This window comes from Numida meleagris, chromosome 3 (assembly GCF_002078875.1).
Source record: "Numida meleagris isolate 19003 breed g44 Domestic line chromosome 3, NumMel1.0, whole genome shotgun sequence".
NCBI lineage: Eukaryota > Metazoa > Chordata > Aves > Galliformes > Numididae > Numida > Numida meleagris.
In genome coordinates this window covers 79,369,752-79,390,615 of record NC_034411.1, presented here as the reverse complement: position 1 = coordinate 79,390,615, position 20,864 = coordinate 79,369,752, and the positions used below count along the sequence as shown (strand labels likewise).

Genomic DNA, 20,864 nt, shown 5'->3' with positions numbered 1-20,864 from the left:
GCGGGGCACGGCCTGGCGCGTTACCTCGGATGCTCCAGGTCCAGCGGTAGAACTCGAGGGTGTCGTTCAGCACGCTGGACACCAGGCCCGCGGCGCGGGGGGGCTCGGCGGCGGCGGCACCCATGGCGAGCAGCAGCAGCAGCGGCGGAGCCGGCAGACCTGTCCTCGGTGCTTGCGTCCGTGCCTCTGCGCCGGGGCTGCTGCTGCTGCTGCCCTTCTACAGCCGGGGATGTGATTTAAATCTCTATCTCTCGGTATCTTCCCTCCAGACTCCGCCTCGCTCCCGTCACCGGCTCCCGTGCCCCGCGGGCAGGGAGGAGGGCGCGGAGGCGGAGGCGGGCGGGGAGGAGGCGGGGGGGCGCGGCGCGGCGGCCGCGGAGGATCTGTCCCTGCGCGCAGGCGCACGGCGGCCCCCGGCTGCGGGGAGCAGGTGCAGGGCCGGGGCGGTCTGCTGCGGCGTCACTCGCAGTTCTCTCTATTTCTCTAATCGATCTTTTTTTTTTTTTTTTAACTGGTCGGGGAAATAAACATGTCAACCAGCTTTTACTTACTTTCTCCCGGCTTTCCACTCTTAGAATCATAGAGTCGTTAATGTTGGAAAAGACTACCAAGATTGTCTCGTCCAAACATCAACCCTTCTCCACCGTGCCTGCTACTCATATCCCTCAGTGCCACATCCACGCGTTTCTTGAACACCTCAGGGACGGTGACTCCATCACCTTCCTGGGCAGCCTGTGCCAATACTCCTTACTGAGGCACTTGATTGAGCCATTCTCACTCCACCTCAGGTTGCTGGTGTGAAAGTGTCGGCCTTTCAGCGTTCCCCAAGAAAGCCCAGCTCACCATTACCCCAAGAAACCTCACCATTGTCCCATCCACTGCTGGCGGGCGGTTGGTGGCACTGCCCTAACAAGCAGCACACCCACACTCCCCTGCCTGCCATCAACGCATGTCTCCCACCCACATGCCTCCTCCACCTCCTCCCCAAGAGCTTTTATGGTTATATTATGGTGCAGAGGCGTTTGCCCACCCAGTCTATAGATGAAGGCTGCAGAAGGAGCCTCTGTGGCAAAGGCTAGTGAGCTTGATCTTCACCCAACGCTTCAGCCCAAACAAACAAGCCCTCTGCCTGATGTGGGTGCATCAGATGTTCCTGACACCCTTTCCTTCTTTATCTCCTGCCAGCTTGTCTCTCTCTCTCCTATGATCCACATAGTGTGGATGGCTGAATGACACGTTTGGGAATGGTTTCCTCATTGAGGGACGGGGGAGAGCTTCTCCACCCGTGTTGTGAGCTTTCCTTCTGGCAGACAGCAGATCAGATGGTATCTGCCTCTTCCTCCCCCAGTACACTGGAACTGTGTGTCACTTGTCACTTGGTCTTTGTGAGCACGGCTTGCACTCCTCCTGCCTGGGTGAGTCACCCTCCACTCGGATCCTGGACTGCCTTGGCAGCTGTGGTCCCAGTGTTATGGATGAGAGAGGCATGCTAGCCATTGCTGTTTGCCCCATGATGAGAAGAACTTCCACCTCTGCAGCTTGGAAGCCAGCAGCTGTTTGGGAGTTGAGACTGCATGCACTGGGGAGAGAAGGAAGGGACACGTCAACCGCTGGAGGTCTGGATCAAGAAGGCAGCCTGGTTTATCTCACTGCTGCTTGCAAGTCGGAACTGAAGCAAGGTTGCCATATACCAATGTATGGACAGCTACTTCTCTCATGTGGGAAGAGTCCATCAAAATTCTGCATAGACGGTACTGACTTTGACTACGTTCTGTTCTGATGGTGCTGATCTCTGCAGGAGACCCGCTGGGAGCTCTGAAGTGGATCTGTCACTGAGTAGGGCACAGCAAACATCAACCTGCTTCCCAACTTGCAAGCAGGCAGCAAAGTGTTTGCTCTTGTTCCTGTGCCTCCTTCAGGTGAAACCACTGCAACTTGTTGCACAGTTAGAAATGTATGTTTGGCATCACCTAAAGCAAGGATGTGGATTTTCTTTAATGTTTTAATCTCTTAAATCAAAAGGAAACCGGAAGAGCAAGTTGTGATCCTCGCACTGGCATTTGTCTTGTATGAATGCTTGAAACAGAATGGGCTACTGAATGATTCAACATGCCAAAAGATCACAGTCCCCTACCATCCCTGATATCAGGCAATACATGGACTGAGCACAGTGCCACTGGCACAGGGAGTGAAGATCCACAGACTACCAAGGAACAAAAAGGAATAAGGCATATTAGCAATATTAATGCATATTCATAATAGTTATTATTTATATTATTCTATAGATATGCCTACTTTGTTATTAGGATGATTATATATTTATTTCATTGAAGTATTTTTGCACAATTAACATCAATAATAATTATTATATATGACATATTTATATGATACATTTTAGAGCTTCATCTATTTAAGTTTAAATACCTTTTCATTGATTGCAATTATTTTCTTTATATTGGCAATATGATTGCACATACACAGCTTTATGGAGCAATTAAGTCTTGAAAAAGAGCAACAGCAGAGCTGCAGAGGGTGGACAACAGGGAGAAGACAATCAGTCTGATCAGAGTAACTTCTCTTGTGCTTGAAGAATTGACGTTGGCTAAAAAATGTAATTTTGTTTACGACTAACTATTCTCATTAGTTTAACTTTCAACCTGCAAGCATGCAAACATAGTTCTAAAATTAGATTTGGGTCTGAAGGCATCCAAACACATCTCAGCTGGTTTCCTGTGTTTGTGCACCCAGTTAGATGTGTCGGCTTTAAGACAGCTGAGAATAACGTCTTCTACTTAGAGGAGAAGGAGGAAGGCATCCAAAGGCAGAGCATCAAAGTAACATCCAAGGAAATCTGCAAAATGGTAGTCAGAAAAAGATGACTTTTTAATATCATTAATTGGCCAGTTCCATCATCTTCTTCTTTCTAGTCCATGTAATCCACACATTCCTAAAACCTGACATCTCAGATGGGCAAATTCCTTCTTGTTAAAGGGAGACCTGTTGCAGCTAACCCCAAAGGAGTGGATAAATGCCAAGCTAAGCTCCAGCCTCTTGTCCAGCCCTTCAGGATGCTTGTGCTAACAGCGGGAGAGCCAGATTGCTTCAGGAAAGGTGCAAAAGGTAACAGGAAGTTGTGGGATAGCTAGCTCCAAGGAAAGTCTCCTCCCACCTATTAGAGGTATGCTTATACCCCACAACACAAACTTTTTATTCCTTCCAGACCTTTTTGTTAAAAAAAAAAGTGATATTTCAGAACTTTCAAGCCATTTTCTCCTTCTTCATGGCCAAAGTAAAGAACAATATAAATGTTACCTTAGGAGAAACACCAGAAACATCTGGGGAGGAACATTGTCAAGTAGGAGTATCTGCTGTGGGCCACCCAGCTAAAAAGCAGCTCTACAGAAAAGGACCCAGCGGACACCAAGCTGAACACAAGCCTGCAAAGTGCCCTTGTCACAAAGAAAGCTAGTGGCATTCTGGACTCCATTAGGTAAAGTATTGCCAGCAGGTCAGAGAAGGTGACCCTTCACCTCTGCTCAGCACTGGTAAGGCTAGACCTGATGTACGGTGTCCAGTTCTGGGCTCCCCAGTAATACAGAGACATGGACATACTGTAGAGAATCCAATGTAGATTGACTAAGATGTTGAAGAGACTGGAGCATATCTCTTCCAAGAAAAGGCAGAGAGAGCTGGGACTGCTCAGCCTGGAGGAGATCTGGGATCTCATCAAAGTCTGTAAATACCTAAAGGGAAGGTGCAAACAGGTTGTTCTTTTCAGTGGTACCCAGGGATGGGAAAATAGGCAAATGGGAATACAGGAGATTCCCTCCAAGTGTCAGGCAACACTTCTGCACTGTGCAGGTGGCTGAGCACACGTTGTCCTTTTTGGAGATCTTCAGAGGCCACCTGGACATGGTCCTGGGCACCCTGCTTGAGCAGGGCTTAGACCAGATGGACCCAGAGGTCCCTGCCAACCCAAACCCTTCTGGCATTCTGAGATTCTGTTACAAAGTCCAGGTGATCAGTACAGTTAGCAATGAACACGAAAAAGCATTTATTCATGAATTTCAGGGAAGTTTGTTCTACTATTTGATGAATGAGCAATTGCTTCAGCAATCACTGAATGTATTCAGACTAGAGGCTCAATTCAGGTTAGCAATGAGGTTGTTATGAGGGGAAAGTGACATACGGATATGCTGGATAATCTTTGCGAGGTATATTAGGAAGAATAAGATGGAACTTTGTGTGTTGTCACCAGTGGTTCCCTTCAGATAGCTCACTGAAAGATACAAATAGAAGTAAAGGAACTTTTCTTAGCTACAGAGAATCATAATGACCAGGAACTTTCCTGATGGGAAAATCATAAGAGTCACTGAATCAGTTTTGATAGATCTGCATGTTAGGCCATGTGTAATGGACAACTCATTCACTTACCGGTAAAGAAGGTGTACAAAATATTGTATGTGTAAAGCTTGACCAAATTAAAATCATTTAGAAGACCTTAACTTCAGAAATGTATGTGATTTAAATATTGTAAATACTGAACTATCATATTTTTTTCCTTTGATTTTGTGTTTTAAGAGGGAAAATCTGAAATAAATCGGCAAATCAACTTGCAATATATTAATTTTCCTTACATAGCCGGTCAAATTTGTATGCTCCTTGCATTGAAGCCTTCTTGTGAAGGTGGTTAGCTGTGCCAAAAAAAGCCTGTCTAATCTTTCAGTCAGCAAGTACAGACTTCAGTATTTGCCTATGCAATAGCACAACTGCTATCTGCTTCAATACAGAGGCTGGTTTAAGGCCATTTCGTGCTACACAAGTTTAAAGAGACTATATTAAAACAACCACAATTTTTTAAAAATAACATTAATACCAACAATGTCTCTTTCAACACTAATTAATTTTTTTTGTTGTTTGTTACGTAACATTATTACATCTGTAATTTGAGGTGGGGTAACAGGGATTTCACAGCTTTTATAAAGGGAGTCTTCAGTAGGATCTGAAATGGGTCCAGCTCTTTGTCTTCTGAAGTCTGCTTAATGCCATCTGCCCTCTCATACATTTTACTGCTTCAAAACAGATTTTTCCAAAACAAATATGTTGGAGTGATGTATCAGAAAGTATCCAGAGATATTGGTACTCAATGAGGACTTTGGCCAAAATTAACCTTTGACGTAAGTTTCCATTGGGTTCTGCCTAGCTTGCATCTGCCCGCAGCAACAATGAATTTAATGTCCAGCCTTTACCAACTGTAGGTTTTATACCTTAACCATTTTTGCTGTGGCTGTATCTGGAATCAGAATTTAAATATATTTAACATTGTGGCTTAATCGCTGAATGGTTAGATCCAACAGAACGAATTCCTAGTGACAGAAATACAACTTTTTTTTGCAGAGGATGTGATACACACATGGACATTTCTTCTCCTTTCTACCCAATGAGGGCAGAACTCTGCAGGTTTCACACTGCAGAGCTAACCCTGTTGACTGCAAATCTGGACAGTGGGTAGAGGTGCTGGCCCACAGTTCTGGTCTGTATTCAGCTAAAGCTGTTCCTGCTCTGGGCTGGTCCAGAAGAGGAGCCATTAGACTGGTGCTTCTCAGCCCCATCTTGAAAGATTTCTTTATCATTATTTCCTCTGTGGGAGATTTCTCCTCAACCAAGAAGCTAATGTGTAATGTGCAGTATATCAGATGTGTTGTATACTTGACAGGTGCAAGTTCATAACTTTATCTCTGTTTCAGCTCCCTTTTAAAAATAAGTGTTCTGTGGGCAAAAGGATGATAAAACCCTGTATACATACTATCTCCCATTCAGCCCTACTGATACTTTTCTTACAGGGTTTCTCATACTTTTACACAGCTAAGATTTTTATCTGCAGTGATATCTGTCACAGCATCTATCATTTGTGAGGTGTGGCAAGCACACTTTTGCAATGAAGGATTCATATGTGTACATGCTGTAGAATGGTGATGCCCAACTATCAGCTGATGTTTTGAGGGCGCTATGTTGAAATGACAGCAACATGTATAGTCAGATCTGCAGCACCTCGCTAACTACCAAATCCAGCCTTTTCCATAGGTGTGTGTCACTGCTACTGCTCCCACTCTGCTGGGTGTGTCAGCCACCTGAAGGTGTGTAGCTGTTTGTAGGGATGATTTTGCATCTTTGCTTCTGTGCTAGTAATGGCCTGAAATGTAGGGCACAGTCCCCTGCAGAAGCCTCTTATAGCAATGTCGTTAGGCGGAGGGGAGCTGGTTGCACAAGCTGTGCGCTATTACACTGACTTTGGCTGCTTCTGTAACTCTGGGTATGGGTGGTAAGGCTGGTGCTGGGCATACCCCTTATCTGTGTGATGTGAAGAGAAAAAAATTGTGGTGAAGGAGTTACATAAAGGATGTGTCAGACTCCGGGCCTCTGAACCTTCACAACCTAGTGCACATTCAACCTCTCACTCTGGCATGGGGGTATTCTGAAGATCCAAATGTTCTTGGTGGAGAGGCTGAGAGCCAGACCTCATTAGAGGCTCACTGTGCCCTATCTCCAGAAGACCATGGGAAGTATTCACCATAGCGTTATACATTTTATTATCAATGTTTTAGCTGTATAACACCCGAGTGAGAAAAGTAAGTATTATTATTAACTTCATTTTTTGTATAGTGAAATCAAGCCCAGAGAAAAGCAATGTCAATCCTAGCTCATTGGAATGGAATCAAGAAAAAATGTTGGGATCTCCCTTAGCTTAACTAAATCTGGTACACTCACTCATATAAGCTCATGGCTCACTAATCTTGCTAGTGCCATATTCAGGCATTGTCAGTTAGAGTATTGGTCCCAACACCCTACTTTGAAAGAACCTGAACACCCACTAGGCAGTTCTAGGCAAGCCAGGCGCATACAAAATGTAACATTTCCTATGCTATGTAACGCAATTTCAGATTTCTTATAAAAGTACAAGAGTTTTCTTGTATATTTCATGCAGAGGCAGCTCTGAAGCATTTCAGAGCTGGGCTCTCAACAGAAAATATAGTAGATGGGTGCCTGTGTAATAATGCTGTTTTAAGAGAACAGTGTTGTACAAAACAAAAGCAGAAAAAGCTAATACAGCATGAGAATTTTCAGCTGTTGAATGCTGGAAAACAGAAAAACAGCCATTACCTTGCAAAGGACCTTGAGGTTGTCTTCTGAGAGCCCCTGTACATGCTCACTGATGTTGCCACACAGCCACCTCTCTGGTCTGGGGACAGGCAGGGAAATCCCCAGCCAGGCCTGCAGTTCAGGTGTGCTGCGCTTCCTTGCTTGGGTTTGTAATGCCTGGCCAAGGGTGTTGTGGTGCTGGTCTTGGTGTTAGCCTGTGAGCCATCCATTCTTACTGCAAGATACAATTAATATCCAGGAAGTTTTTATGAAGGTTGTAAAGCTCTGGTGAAGTCACCTGTCTGCAAGGTAGGAGTCACAGCTCAACCTGGCAGCTAAATAGAGTCCCAGAAGTGAAGTTAACACCCTAAACTGTTGAGCTTTCAGAAAGGCAGCTATTGTATATGAAGATGAGGACATCATATATACATTTTATTTGCTGTAGTCTGTGCTGGTCCCCAGTCAACTCTGTGTCTAGCCACAAACCTTTATTTTCCCTTATGTCTTGTCTCAGAGTTCTAAGTCATATCTACATACCAGAGCAGGATACTTAAAAACAAAACCTGAAAAGCCTGACACTGGAAGAGGATCTATCCTCCAATGTTAATGTATGCCCCAGTAACAAAGATCACCCAGATGCCTGTTCCAAAATAAAAGGAAAAAATGTCCAATGAGTCTCTGTTCACTGAACCACAAAATCAGAATGGGTGGGAAGGGACCTCTAGGTCCATCTGGCCCAATCTCTGCTTGAGCAGGGACACCCAGTGCAGGGTGCACAGAACCACATCCAGGCAGCTTCTGAAGAGCTCCAAGGAGGAGACTTATCTCAAGAATTCATGAAGGAACATTTGGACCAGATTCTCAGCTTGTGCAAACAAATATGATATATCGACTTCAGTGGAGTCTTTTGGATACATATTTTATGAAATATACAGACAGAAGCACCAACAGAAATATACTACTAGCTTTTTCGTTAAGAAAATGTGAATTGAAAGTGTGAGGGAAGCCAAAGAAACTGCACTAGATGAGCACAATAAAATTTATATAATTGCATTAGCATAATCTCAGGATCAGTTTAATTAATACAGATAAAATGAAAAAAATCCTTTTTTAAAAAAATGAATCTGCTGAATAACATAAATTTGTTTGTATTTCTTCCTATCTGATTCTAATATTGATAGAACTGGGCTTATCTGGTTTACTCCTAAGGAAATCATACGATTTGAAGATGGGAAGCAAAAGAGGCACATAGCAGAATAGTGATTTAGAGCATCAATAGAGGCTCTCAGTAGAGACTTCAGAGCAATTTGTGATGGCTTAGTTTCCAACAGCTGCCACTCTGAAAGACAGGGGAACTCAGGAGAGCTGCTTGATGTGCAGCGACAACCCCCTCAAAACATAGGAAGCATCTACTCTTGGCGCTCGGAGTGCGCAAGCAGGCAGCGACTGCGGCTGGTGGTGGCCAGCGCAGGGTAGCCCAGGCCTAAGGCCGAGCCAGGCTCCCCCGAGCCAACCTAAGGTGGGTCGGGCCCTAGCTGGGCTGCCCGGCGCCCGAACGCCGGGGGACTCCGGCCCTCCTTCGCTGACAGCAGTGACAGGAGTTGGACTTGATGATCCTCGTGGTCCCTTCCAACTTGGGATATTCTACTCATGTCTGCAGGACACGATGCTGATGTGAGGAGGCCAGACCAGCTGAATAGCAAACTTCTGGGTTCTGATGCAAAAATGAAGCATATTTGGAAGCAGGGCTACTCAACATGAATAAAAGAGAAATGCCAAGGCAGGCAGGGATTCAACTGGGAAAGCTTAGACAGAGGATAAATAGGTAAAAGATGTGCAGGGCTTCAGGAAGGGCCTCTATTGGAGCAGAAACAGCAAAAGGAAGACTGAAGCTGACCTTGTAATGATGGAAACAGAAAGGCTGAGGTTTCTATGCCTCAGTCCATACTGGCAAGGTCTGTTCTCAGTCTTTCCATGTGTTTGGTAGAATTCAACTGATGTTAGAGGAAGAGTGGGTTAGGGATTACTTAAGAAACCTGAACACAAAGCCAAACAGGATGTATGGCTGATATCATACCCATTATATCATATTGTGTCAGAGAATATAGAGACTCCAAGTATTTAACAATGCAACTAAAAGTTAAGACACGTCAACCAAAAGCTTTTTTAGCTGTGACTGCAGTGACAGAACCTTTCAGACAGCATCTCTTCCTCCGCTCCCCTGTTCTCTGGGATGTGGCTGCAGAGACCTGGCTTATATACTGCTTCGGGAAAAATAAAAAGGTGAGGAAATGCAGTAATGCAGCAAAGACAGGTACCCATCCCTGAGAGGGACAGGCTCCTTAAGTAGCTTTTTAACTGTCACAGTTCCACAAGGAATCAAACAGTGAAGATGTGATAATGTGGAGAGATGGTTCCTGGTGGAGACTGTGGGAGCAGCGCACCCAGTATTATCTTAGCTCAGAAGTAGGGGATTGGAAACACAGACTGCTAGCTTTCAGTTGCAAGGCTGTTCTCTGTCTCTCCAGCAGCTTGTGGTGATCGGAAGTTCCTGTGACCACGGCAGCAAATGTCACACCCATCCTGCAGAAAGCCAAGGAGGGAAAGCTGGGGAAATCCAGGCCAGCTGGCTGTACTTCATTCTCTGTAAAGATTATGGAGCAAATCCTTCTGTAACCCATGTCCAAGCATGTGATGGAGAAAAAGGTGGATGGGAGAAAACAGCATGGATTTGCCAAGTACAAATTGGCAAAGAAAATGACCAACCTAATTACCTTTACAAATAAAATGACTGGATTTGTGGTTGAAGGCAAAGCAGTGGATTTCTTTTACCTTCACTTTAGCAAGGTTTTGACTTTGTCTCCAGCAGCTTCTCTGTAGCTAAACTGCAGAGATATGGGCTATCTGGGTGAATTATGAAGTAAGTTTAAAACAAAAAAGTCTGGAGCAAGAAGTTGAAACTGTGATGGTTATTTGAGAGTGGCATTCCTTTGGTATTTGTACTGGGACAACGCTGCTTAACAGCCCTTCACAAGTTCACAGATGACATCAGACCAGTGCTGGATAGGGCTCCTGTCTGAGTTACCTTGACATGTTGGAGAAATGAGCTAACAAAAATTGTATGAAATTCAACAAGGAAAAGTCAGTCCTGCATCTTGGATGGAATAATGTCTTGCAACAGTACAAGGTAGAAACTGAGCAATTAAGCAGCTCTTCAGAAAAAGGCCTGGCAGTCCTGGATGGTGAGCTAGTCATGAGTCAGAGGTGAAGAAGTTCAACCACATCCTGGGCTGCAAGCATGAAGCCAGTGGGACAAGGGAGGCTCTTCTTCCTTCCATTCGACTCTTGTGAGACAGCATCTGCAGTGCTGTGCTCAGCTTTGGGCTCCCATACATGAAAAATATGGATGTACTAGTGTGAGCCTATATGTGAGGTGTCCAGATGGACAGGGACTGGAGCATCCTTCCCAGCAGCAGTGAGGACAGGGATATGTGTTTGCTCGTCTTAGAGAAGAGACAGCTTCAGGAAGAACTTGCACTGCCTACAGCTACCTCCTGGGAAGGGGCACAGATGTCAGAGCCAGGCTCTCCTCAGAGGTGCACAGGGAAAGGATTAAAGGTAATAGGCAGGAGCTGCAGCTGACAAAAAGGTGTTCTGAACCCAACCTGAGCAATCTGCTCCAAAGTCAAAGTTGTACCAGCTTTGAGCAGAGGGTTGGACTAAACGATCCCATGGGATCCCTTCTAACATAAATTCTTCTGTGTTTCACTTTCAACTCCAGAAGTTGAATCTTCTCTTCTTTAACTCCAGATATCAATTTTAATTACATTTTATAAACTTCAGCTCTCCAATCTGAGCAGACTGATGGTGAGCTGAGATTGTTAATATTTCTTAAATCATCGCTTGTGAATACTTGTACAGTTTTCCATTTGTATTGTTAACACATCTAAACTTCTTTCCAAGAACATAGCCTAAGGAAGCACTAATGTAAATGTAAGTGCACTGTTGCCAGCATGCAACATATTCATTTTGTTCTTTTTGTCTGTTCCTCACTAATTGCACTTCAGATTTCCAAATTTCCACATGGCAGCATCTGATACAGTCACAACTATGGGACTGTTCATGCCAGACAGTTCAGAATAAGTTTGATAATAAGCTGTCTGTACATCCCATTTAAGTAAACAACTAATGAAAGAGATCAGAATCTGTAATTCCTAAAACAACATTACACTTACTGTAAGAATATGAAAACATCCAAGAAAAGGTAGGCTGTGTTTAGTAGACACCAGCAGCAGAACAGAGAGCAACAGGAGGAAATAATGAACAGTAATTCTCCAATAAGTTTTTCTAGTTGTTACAGTCTGTGACTATTTGATCTACCTTTGAAATGAGCTTCATGGGTATCCTTGAACAACAGACCAATCAGCCATATTTCAGCACCAAAGTACCCTGTCTGACACATTAAAAGAGAAATTAAAAAAAAAAAACATGGAATCTGTTAAGGCTGCAGCTACTTGATACTATAACATTCCAGGGAAGGAAAATTTCTTTACTGTTCTAAGAAGTCTTTTAGTATATCAGTGAAGCTATGAGTGACTCATAAATCTGCATTTTCCAAAATCCTTTAAGGAGATGAGTTGTTAAATTGTGTGCTAAAGAAAAATTCAGCTACTGTAATGCAAAATAACAACATACATCAGACTATGGGTAATTAAAAAAGGAAGAATAATGAACAATTAACTCTGTACATGAAAACGGCTGCCGTATAGCCAGAAGTCAATAGAGTACACAAGAGATATGGTAGCATGCATTATGCCAGCATGCTCTAGTCGGGTATCTTTAGGTAGATGGCTGGCCCCAGGGAGGTACTCAGAGTTCACAGTGGCTATTTAACTACACAGGAAAATCATACTTTTAAATGTCTTACATTTTACACAGTACAATATTGGTACCTAAAGAACAGGGGCAGTATCTTACTATAAGAAAATACTGGATGTGTGGGAGCAGTCCAGGTAATTCTATCAAGGTGCAGGTTCATGCACACCCAGCACCTGTCCACCATTGCACAGTGGCTGCAGCATGGAGGGAATGGTGCTCAGACCTTCTGGCTATCACGTCAAGCAGCAGTTGGAACATCTGTCTGGTTTTCTGCCCCCAGCTCTGCTCTCCTTTCCTTTTAGCTGCTGACTGGTTGCTTGCATGGCTGCAGTGCTTCTGCACCCACTTCCCAGCACTGGTAGACTTGTGCAGAAGCCTCAGCATTAGCAGCAGCAGATCATCCCCAGTTCTTTTTTCTTTCTTCTGCAGATTCACGACCTCTTTGCTAATACCGATTGCTGTTCTGAATGATTGCACTGGCCAAAGCAGCTCAAGGGAAAAAAAGAACAGCCAACCTCCGTTTAACGTTCTGCAGCAATGAAAAGGAAAGTTGGATCGTTTGTCTCTGGCACTTCTTTTTTGAATTAAATGCTTGCACGTTGTGTCAATACTTACGCTGTTGTTTATCATGCGTTCCTTGTCTGAATGCCTAGTGGCAGCTTTCAGCTACCTGTTACACTGTAGAACAGGTTACTGTCAGTAATCTCTTCTCTACACAGGCATTAACATTTCTCTGTTTTGTAATCTCTTGATTTTTTATTGTATGAAAAAAGATTAATCTTATTTAGAATGTTAACATTAGGCATATATTACGGATGTTACATCATTCACCAAAGGTTTTACATGTTTTCAATATGTTTTTCAGAACTGTGAATGTCAGATCTGGCCACAGTGCCTTAGAAATAGCCTTAATCCTTAGAGCTGAATGGCAATCCATTTGCAGTTACCCATTTTTGTTCTGTCACTACTACTTGTTAATCCATATAATTTAAATTAAGAAATTTTTACTTCCCTTTTTTTTTTTCACAAACTTGTGCAATTCAGGTGCCTATGAAAGCTTTATCTTAGTTATTAGCACCATTACCTTGTTCAATCAAACTTTTGATCCTCAAATAGCAAGCCTAGCTGAAGAAATCCATATTTCACAACACCAGATTGATGAACATTAACTGTCCATATATTTTATTTTCTTTCTAATGGTATCCTTTTGCTACCTTTTCAAGGGAGCCCTGAATCTTTGTTGTGTTAATGCCTTACAAATTTCTAAAATCAACCAGTTTGACATTTGGATATCTTTATCCTAATGAACTTTTCAATATTAGAGAAAAACCAACTTTAATCTTTCAGATAGCTTTTTGACCATTTTCCTACTTTAATACTCTTTGATGGTGTTTCTCCATTCCTATATTTATTTCCTTTTTTAGTATTACCAATGTAATTAAAGATCTGTATCCAGTTAATTATATTACTTCCATTGTTTGAGGCATAACACTTGTCACTTAGTGGCTTGTGATGTGAGGCCAGCTGGGAAGCAAGTTCCACTCTGTTCAAGGTGTATTGCATTTGATGGGTCAGAAATGACAGTAAAGTATTTGTAAGGTAACTAAAACTGAAATCCATTCATAACGATATATTTATTATTTTTTTTAATATGTACAAATATCCTAGAACACAGGTTAAAATGTAACATGCCCTGAGATGTACTTCCAAGATAGGAGATATATATATATATGCTGTCTCACAGTGTGTCACAGTATTTATGGCCTGACAATGTTAATAACTCCAAATTTCTTCACATTCATGAATGATACAGATAAGACAAACTGTAAAGGAATATTTGTGAGTGTACAACTGTGAGAATAATTACAGATATGTTACTGTTATGGAATTACAGTACTGTAAGTATTAATAGCGGTAGTGACAGCAACTTTTATTGCCACTTGAGTTCAGATTACTTGTGAATATACAGGGTTTCTTCTTGTGTGACAATATCAGAATTGCATTTATTATTTCCTAAAATGTCGAATACACGTATGAACGGAATTTGATCCCTGAGTGAAATATACCCAGTGTATCACAGCTATGGATTACAGGTTTAAAAAAGACTTTATTATTTGCAAATAATAGTAGCTTAACTATAATGCCATAGCAATAAGAAACTCTACAACTTGTATGCTAAAAATGACTTACACCTACAGCAAGGACACAGTCCTTGCCACAAGGAACTTGCAACATAGGTTTGGATAAAAATATGCTAACAGTGAGTCTCATATGGCCGGTTTCAAAATGCTCTAACATGCTTTCATGAAAAATGCTTTGACCATAGGAGGGCAAGCTAAGGAAACTGTCAGGGCAGAGACTGCCAAGAAAACATTTATGTGTAGGTATAATGACCTCCCATAATGATGCACTGATCTTACTGCTGTACCTGAGGTGTTTACTCCTCTTTCACCTCTTCGTATTCCTCCTTTTCTTTTCTCGAACATGAGCTCACCTTGATGCTGAGTCTAAGTAGATTCTTGCACCATATTCGATTTCTGTGGTTCAGGCTCATCATGCTTTCAGTGAGGAAACCTGAACTCATGCCTGCAGGACTTGGAGATCCCAGGTAGGTTCTCCTGTGTCACTTCTGTACACTAAGAGCATAGTGTAATAATAACCTACAGGTGCAATGCTGGAGATAGGCATGTGTTTGTATGATTCTTGTAATGTGGCTGTCCAGCTTGACTTAAAGGGTTTGGAGAATTGTGGTGGGTAGAATGCATATCATGATTTTTTATAGTTGAGATTTTAGCCATGTGATTCTTATGAATAAATAACACATTGGAGTAGTTGAGTAAGCAAAATAGTAAGTCTGCAATTAATCTCACTTTGCTTCCCTCATGTGGGAGCTGGGTATCTTGTAAGAGCTAGTCTAGGTTTCATAGCTAATGGGGAGAAATAGACACTTCAGAGGAAGATGAATCCTGCTACTCTCAGGTAAAATAAGTCATCATCTGAGGTTTTCTGCCTCTAGCAATAATGTAAATAGCTTAGAAGAGTGACTAAGCTAAGATACCCAACTTTTAGATGACTAAAGAAAAGGAACTGCACCTTTATATACATACAAGCTGAATGTGTTGTCCCATTATGAATAATAAGAATACTTTTCACTTATCTATCTCATTGACCCCAGGATATTGTCTGTGGGCTCTATAAACATTAATTAATGTGGCTTCATAACAATCTCATGAGGAAAGAATTACCCACAATTTAGAGATGAAGAAATGCAGCCATAACATGTTTAAATAAGTTGTCCCAGGTTGCAGAGAAAACCAATGGCATAAAAGTAAATACCAGAGGATGCCTCACAGTCGTAGCCCAAAGATAAGGTAATACCAAGGTGTGGCTCACAAATCAATACGGTGTGATATGGTGCTTGCTTCCGCCCTATTCAAAGTAAATAGGTTGAGGTGTGATGTGTGCAGGATAATTCCTCATGTGCTCACATCAGCTGCGCATTAAACTTGGTATACATCTAGCCAGACTGACTAAGGACAGGGCAAGGGTCAAATGCCTATTCCACATGCTTGAGATGTTTGTGTATCCAAATGACTGACACATTTGGATTCTGCAGGACCCAGACTTTCATCAAAGAAATACAGTGTATACCTCTTTTCATTTTCCTTCTAAATGAGTACATAAATGAAGTTGTTCTGGATAATTGCAAGTCTACTGACAACAGAAGCTACATTTTATATCTGTAAATGGCACATTTCCAGGAATGTTCCCAGATACTGAGTCCAAATGACACACAGAGAAGGCTGGTTGATTCAGGCAAAAAATACGAAGGGACCATTTTAGCATCTTGCTAGTGTAGATGATTTCAGTTCAGGATTATTGAACATCCCCAGCCATCAATGTATTGGTAATTGCGCAGGCATCATACTGGACTTTGTTCACATCTTCAGTAAGTTTCATGTGATGACTTCAGAAGTTATCTTAAACATGGATTTCTTGCATATTTTTGCCTAAATTACCCCTCTCCTCTCCTGACTTTATCCCCTTATGAGGAGCAGATGAAGGAACTGGGATTCTATTCTAGAGACGAGAAAGCTACAACTGCCTGAAAGGAGATTGTAGTGAGGTGAGTAACAGTGACAGAATGAGAAGTATTGGCCTAAGTTGTACCAGGAAAGCTTCAAGCTGGATATTTGGAAAAATTTCTTCTCAGAAAGAGTGGTGAGGCACTGGAACGGGCTGCCCACGAAGGCAGTGGAGTCACCGTCCCTGGAAGTGTTCAAGATCCATGTGGATGGGGCACTGAGGGACATGCTTAGTGGGCATGGTGGGGATGGGTCGATGGTTGGACTAGGTGATCTTAGAGGTCTTTTGCAACTTTAATGATTGGATGATTCTATGATTCATGTGCTGAGCTTTCCTCTCTGCTTTGCCATATGGAAGCAACAAAGTCATGGGTAACCCAAATGCAAATATTCGCACAATTTGCTTCACATTTATGTTCTCCCTGCATGTTTCCATGTCACTCTCTCATGTGCCAGATCATTTCCTAATAACATTTGTACAGTGTTTAACTCTCCTTTTCCATATGACCCTTTACATTGCCACACAGTTCATCTCAGCTATGCCAGCCAACAAAATGCCAAGTCACTTTTCCTACTGCTACCTGGGTCATGGTATGGTTTGGGTTAACTGCTGGTGTGAGCAACCAGCAGATGATTCCTTCAGACACCATCATCTGCTATGACATAGCTGAACAAAGGCTCTCACATCCTTTTCCTGGAGGATACAAGTGAAAGTAATGGAGAGGTTGTGTGGTAATGGCAAAGAGGAAGGAGGAGAGACCACAGTGACCATGGGTTCCTGTATTGGGCTTACATGGCAAGGTTTTGGTAGGGGGAGTTGTTGCAGGGGTGGCTTCGGTGAGCAGAGCCTAGCACTACCGTATGTCAGATCAGAGCTCCAGCTGCTCCAAAAGGGACACGCCACCAGAGCTGAGCCATGAGTGGTGCTGGGTGCACTCTGGAAGAGTAGATTTAAGAGAGGGAAAAACTGCTGTGCCACAGCAACTGGGAGACAGGAGTGGGAAATGTGATAGAAATGGCCCTGCAGCCACCAAGGTCAGGCAACCTCCACCACTGACACATACTGTAGTCCATAATACATTGAGTCCTCAAGTAATGATGAAATATTCACTTGAAGAGGTGGAATTACAACTATCTTTTCCATACTTTGCTTCTTCCCAGAATCTCCCAAAATAATGTACTTCTGGACTTACTGAGTATAAAGCAACAGTGAAACCAATTCTTTTAACAAGACCATGATGTGGTATTATGTTGTATTATTACTTTCCCCAGCAAATCCTCCTTCATTTTCCCAGTTGCTGTAAGTTTTTAATTGTTACTAAACAATAAATAAAATGAAAATAAATAAATTCCTAAAAATAGTTTCTGTTTGTTTATTTTGACAGCTTTTGATTTAAGTATTTCAAAATACACAGTATTTCAGATGGGAATAAATGCAAGTCATGCTGATAAAAAGTCCCTACTGGGCTTTTGGTTTTGCCTAGATAAGAGAAGGACATTTTATCATTTTTCTGTTTAAAATATTTTCAGTTGTTATGCATGTGCTTCTGGTTTTGGATGTGCTTTTTTTCGTTGTTGTTGATATATTGGCTGGGTACCCTAAACATGGGGATTATGTTCTTGGTAGATGAAGGAGAAGAAAGTTGTGGCGCTCCAATCTTACATCATAGTCAGAGTCTATTCAAGTTCAGTAAAACCAAAATATCTTATGCACAAAATAAAATCAGTCCATAATAGAAAAGTAGATATGCATTCCTCAGCAGTGCACAACACCCCACATGTCCCATGCTTGCCTGACATTCTTTCATTCCTGAGCCACATCACCCTGCAATAAAGTATGTGGGAGCATGAGGCATCCCTCATTTTCTCTGGTTGCCTCCCCTAAGCCTCAGAGGGAAGAGATATGATTTCCGTCTGCACCAGATCTATGAGCTAAATGTATCCAGAGCCTGCCATTATCTCCTCAGGTAATGAGGCGATAATGTAAGAAGTATGTAGGTGCTCTCTGCATAAGCTGCAGCATACTGCAATGATATGGCCAGGACAGCATCCGGGTGTTCCCTTAAGTAGTGACAGCCTGCAATTTCGTCTATTATCCTGCAATCACCTGGCATCATGATAGGAGCAGGTCAATGGGATTCCTTGAAGCAATGGTGAAAGCACATGCGTTATTGACTGCCTTGTTGGTAAGACTCTTGCTTTTCCAGAAGAGAAACGTCAGATCTCATCAACAATATGAAAATATATACCTTTGCCTACACTTCTTATATATACATATATGCATTCACACAGGCACACACTTAAGCATGTTAAAGGCAACCTGAGAATGGTGGAATAGCAGTCTCAGTAATAGATCTTCCATGGGTTCTTCCAATGGAGACCTAATGTGCACATGAGTGCCCCAAGTACTTGGAGATCTTGGTAAATCCAGTTTCAAATAGCTGCTATTTCAGACATATCTGAAAAATTGTTCTACAACTCAGATGTGTCATTTCAATGCCATTTTTACTGACTTCACATAGTGTCACTAATAAATGAATTAAAAGAAGCAATAGCAATGAAGTATATGACTGTAGGGCTAGATCTTGATGCAAATAAGAAGACTGATGTGGATGAGGAAAGCCGAGGACCTTTCTGTTTGGGAAAAAATATGTGAAGGCAGAGAGAGTAAGAGCATAGTTTTATCATGTGGAATTAGGAAGAACTTCACCCAAAGAGGATTTTTTTTTTTTTTTAAGAAGACATAAATATAGTATTACCAAAATGATGCCAAGTGATTGGGCCACCACTTATGAGTGTGCATGGAAAGCTGATGAGAATTTGGAGTGGAAAAAGGGGGAAAGGTGAACTAATGGTTAGCTTTTTTTACAAAACGTGTACATGTTGTGTTCCTGAAGAAAGGGAAAAGATCTCCTATGAACACTTCCATTTCAGTGACTTTCAGAATCTTGCTAAACAGCCAGAATTATTTGCATGTGGTGGTCTTAATGACATTGAGTCTATTTAGCATTATTGACCTATCACCAGAGCTGTGCCCTAGAGAGCTATTCAGTCATCAAGCAGGTAGAGCATGGGTAAATTTAACTAGCTTCTGCATGCAATACAACCACTTTTATTAGATGTATGTAAAAAGGCACTGCAAGTGAATATTCAATATATTCCTCTGGAACTGTTCTGGAGTTCTTCAAGCTCTTAGAGTAATTCTGTAACATAGCTTACTTTCTTCTTTATTTTTGCTCCTTACGACACAAAATTTTGATAGGACATTCAACAAATACAGTGAATAATGTTGCAACACTTCACACCATTCAGCAAAAAGGACACTTCTGAGGAATCATTCAGAAATGTTATTTTAAACTTATCATTAGCAAATTCACATTTTATCACTTCAACAGATGGTCTAGAGAAGAGATGGAACTAACATGCTTAGTGGTGGGAAATGGATTACAACGCAAAAAAGATTTCCCGAAAATATTCACATCATACAAATTGCACGTTCTGTCTAACTGTAAAACCCAATAATTCGGCAAATGACAAGACATTTGGCAAACAAAAAGTAAAATCAACGTGGGCACGTATTTTATAGCTCCGGAAAATTTATTCACAATAAAATCGACTCTGTAGTCAAAGCTGCATTGAAAAGAAAATGGAGTAAGGTAGATACAGAGATAATGAGTTGATATTGGTAAAAACTGGCATAATTCCATGGCAATTTAATTAGTACGAAATGTAGTTTTGAATACTGTTGAGTAGGAGTTCCAAAATGTTCAGTGTTTGGTGGAATCTTTTCTCCTTCTGGTAAAAAGGACATCTGTTTACCAGATAGCTTTTCTTATCTGTCTTCCATTGTGCTGCAGGTTTTCAATAACGGTGTAATTTTGACATCATGCTTCAACAGTGACCAGAGCTATCTTAGCCAGCTTGGAATTCCTTAGGTGTACAGCTGACCAGCATACACAGTATTTCTTGCCATCCCACACTACATTTGGCCTTTAAACTCACTGTCAGGAAATCTGAAATTAATTATTTCACAGAGTTTTAAAGTCATGTGGGTCTACAAAATGAAAATCCGTGATGACATATGATGACTCACTGCACTGCATTTTATTATGCTTACATAGAGCAAAATACATTTTTTACTAAAACGCACTTTCAGAAGAATTTGATTAAAAGATTACTATTCACCACTTCTTCTGAATGCTTTTTTTCAGTGGTAGTGCTCATGTCATGCCTTGTTTCCATTTCAGATACATTCATTTTTATCTTCCAGACATTATTTCCTTTAAATTTTTTATCCACTACATTAGAGACCACTGCAGTTCGTACTTTTTGCTCCCAGTGAAGATACATGCATAAAATAATGAAGTTACCTGCCGAGTCTCATTTCTTTTCCTTTTCTTTAAATAACTAAGAAAGCATTTTGTTCATATCTGAAGTACTTTTGTGATTCTTTTGTGAATTTTAATGACCTTTCTTTTAATAAATATTCTTATGCCTAATTTGAGATTTACCAGCACCATATATGCAAATAAAATGTCCAACCAACTCCTATTCCCTAATCACCTTATTTTTACATGAAGCTTGAATACTTTCCTTCTACAGTAAAATCACTGCTTTGAGTTTTCTTACACACAAATTTTAGAGTTTTCCAAGATACAGCAAAGGTTTGTACTTACAAGACAAAGTATAGACTGTCATTCTTGTATCTAAAGGTCTCATTTGATCTCCTATGTGATCCAGATTACTGCATGTATGAATGTC

At 41.7% G+C, this 20,864-nt stretch overlaps 1 protein-coding gene and 1 long non-coding RNA gene across 4 annotated transcripts in view; both read right to left on the bottom strand.

Moving 5' to 3' along the window:
* Positions 1 to 370, bottom strand: part of ELOVL4 (ELOVL fatty acid elongase 4) — a 35,641-nt gene extending 35,271 nt beyond the window's left edge. Inside the window, exon 1 of the mRNA XM_021392213.1 lies at positions 25 to 370. Coding sequence (XP_021247888.1) covers positions 25 to 124 — 100 coding nt within the window. The 5' untranslated portion in view covers positions 125 to 370. The remainder of the gene's footprint in view (positions 1 to 24) is intronic.
* LOC110396423 overlaps positions 1,083 to 20,864 on the bottom strand; it is a 32,311-nt gene continuing 12,529 nt past the window's right edge. Inside the window, exons 1-3 of one of the 3 annotated variants that reach the window (XR_002436956.1) lie at positions 11,521 to 11,595; positions 7,162 to 7,375; positions 1,083 to 1,579 (exon numbers count right to left, since the gene is read on the bottom strand). This is a non-coding gene — a long non-coding RNA (uncharacterized LOC110396423). Of the gene's footprint in view, positions 1,580 to 3,975; positions 4,280 to 7,161; positions 7,376 to 11,520; positions 11,596 to 20,864 lie in introns of those variants that run through there. The other 2 variants (XR_002436954.1, XR_002436955.1) reach the window with 2 other exon arrangements.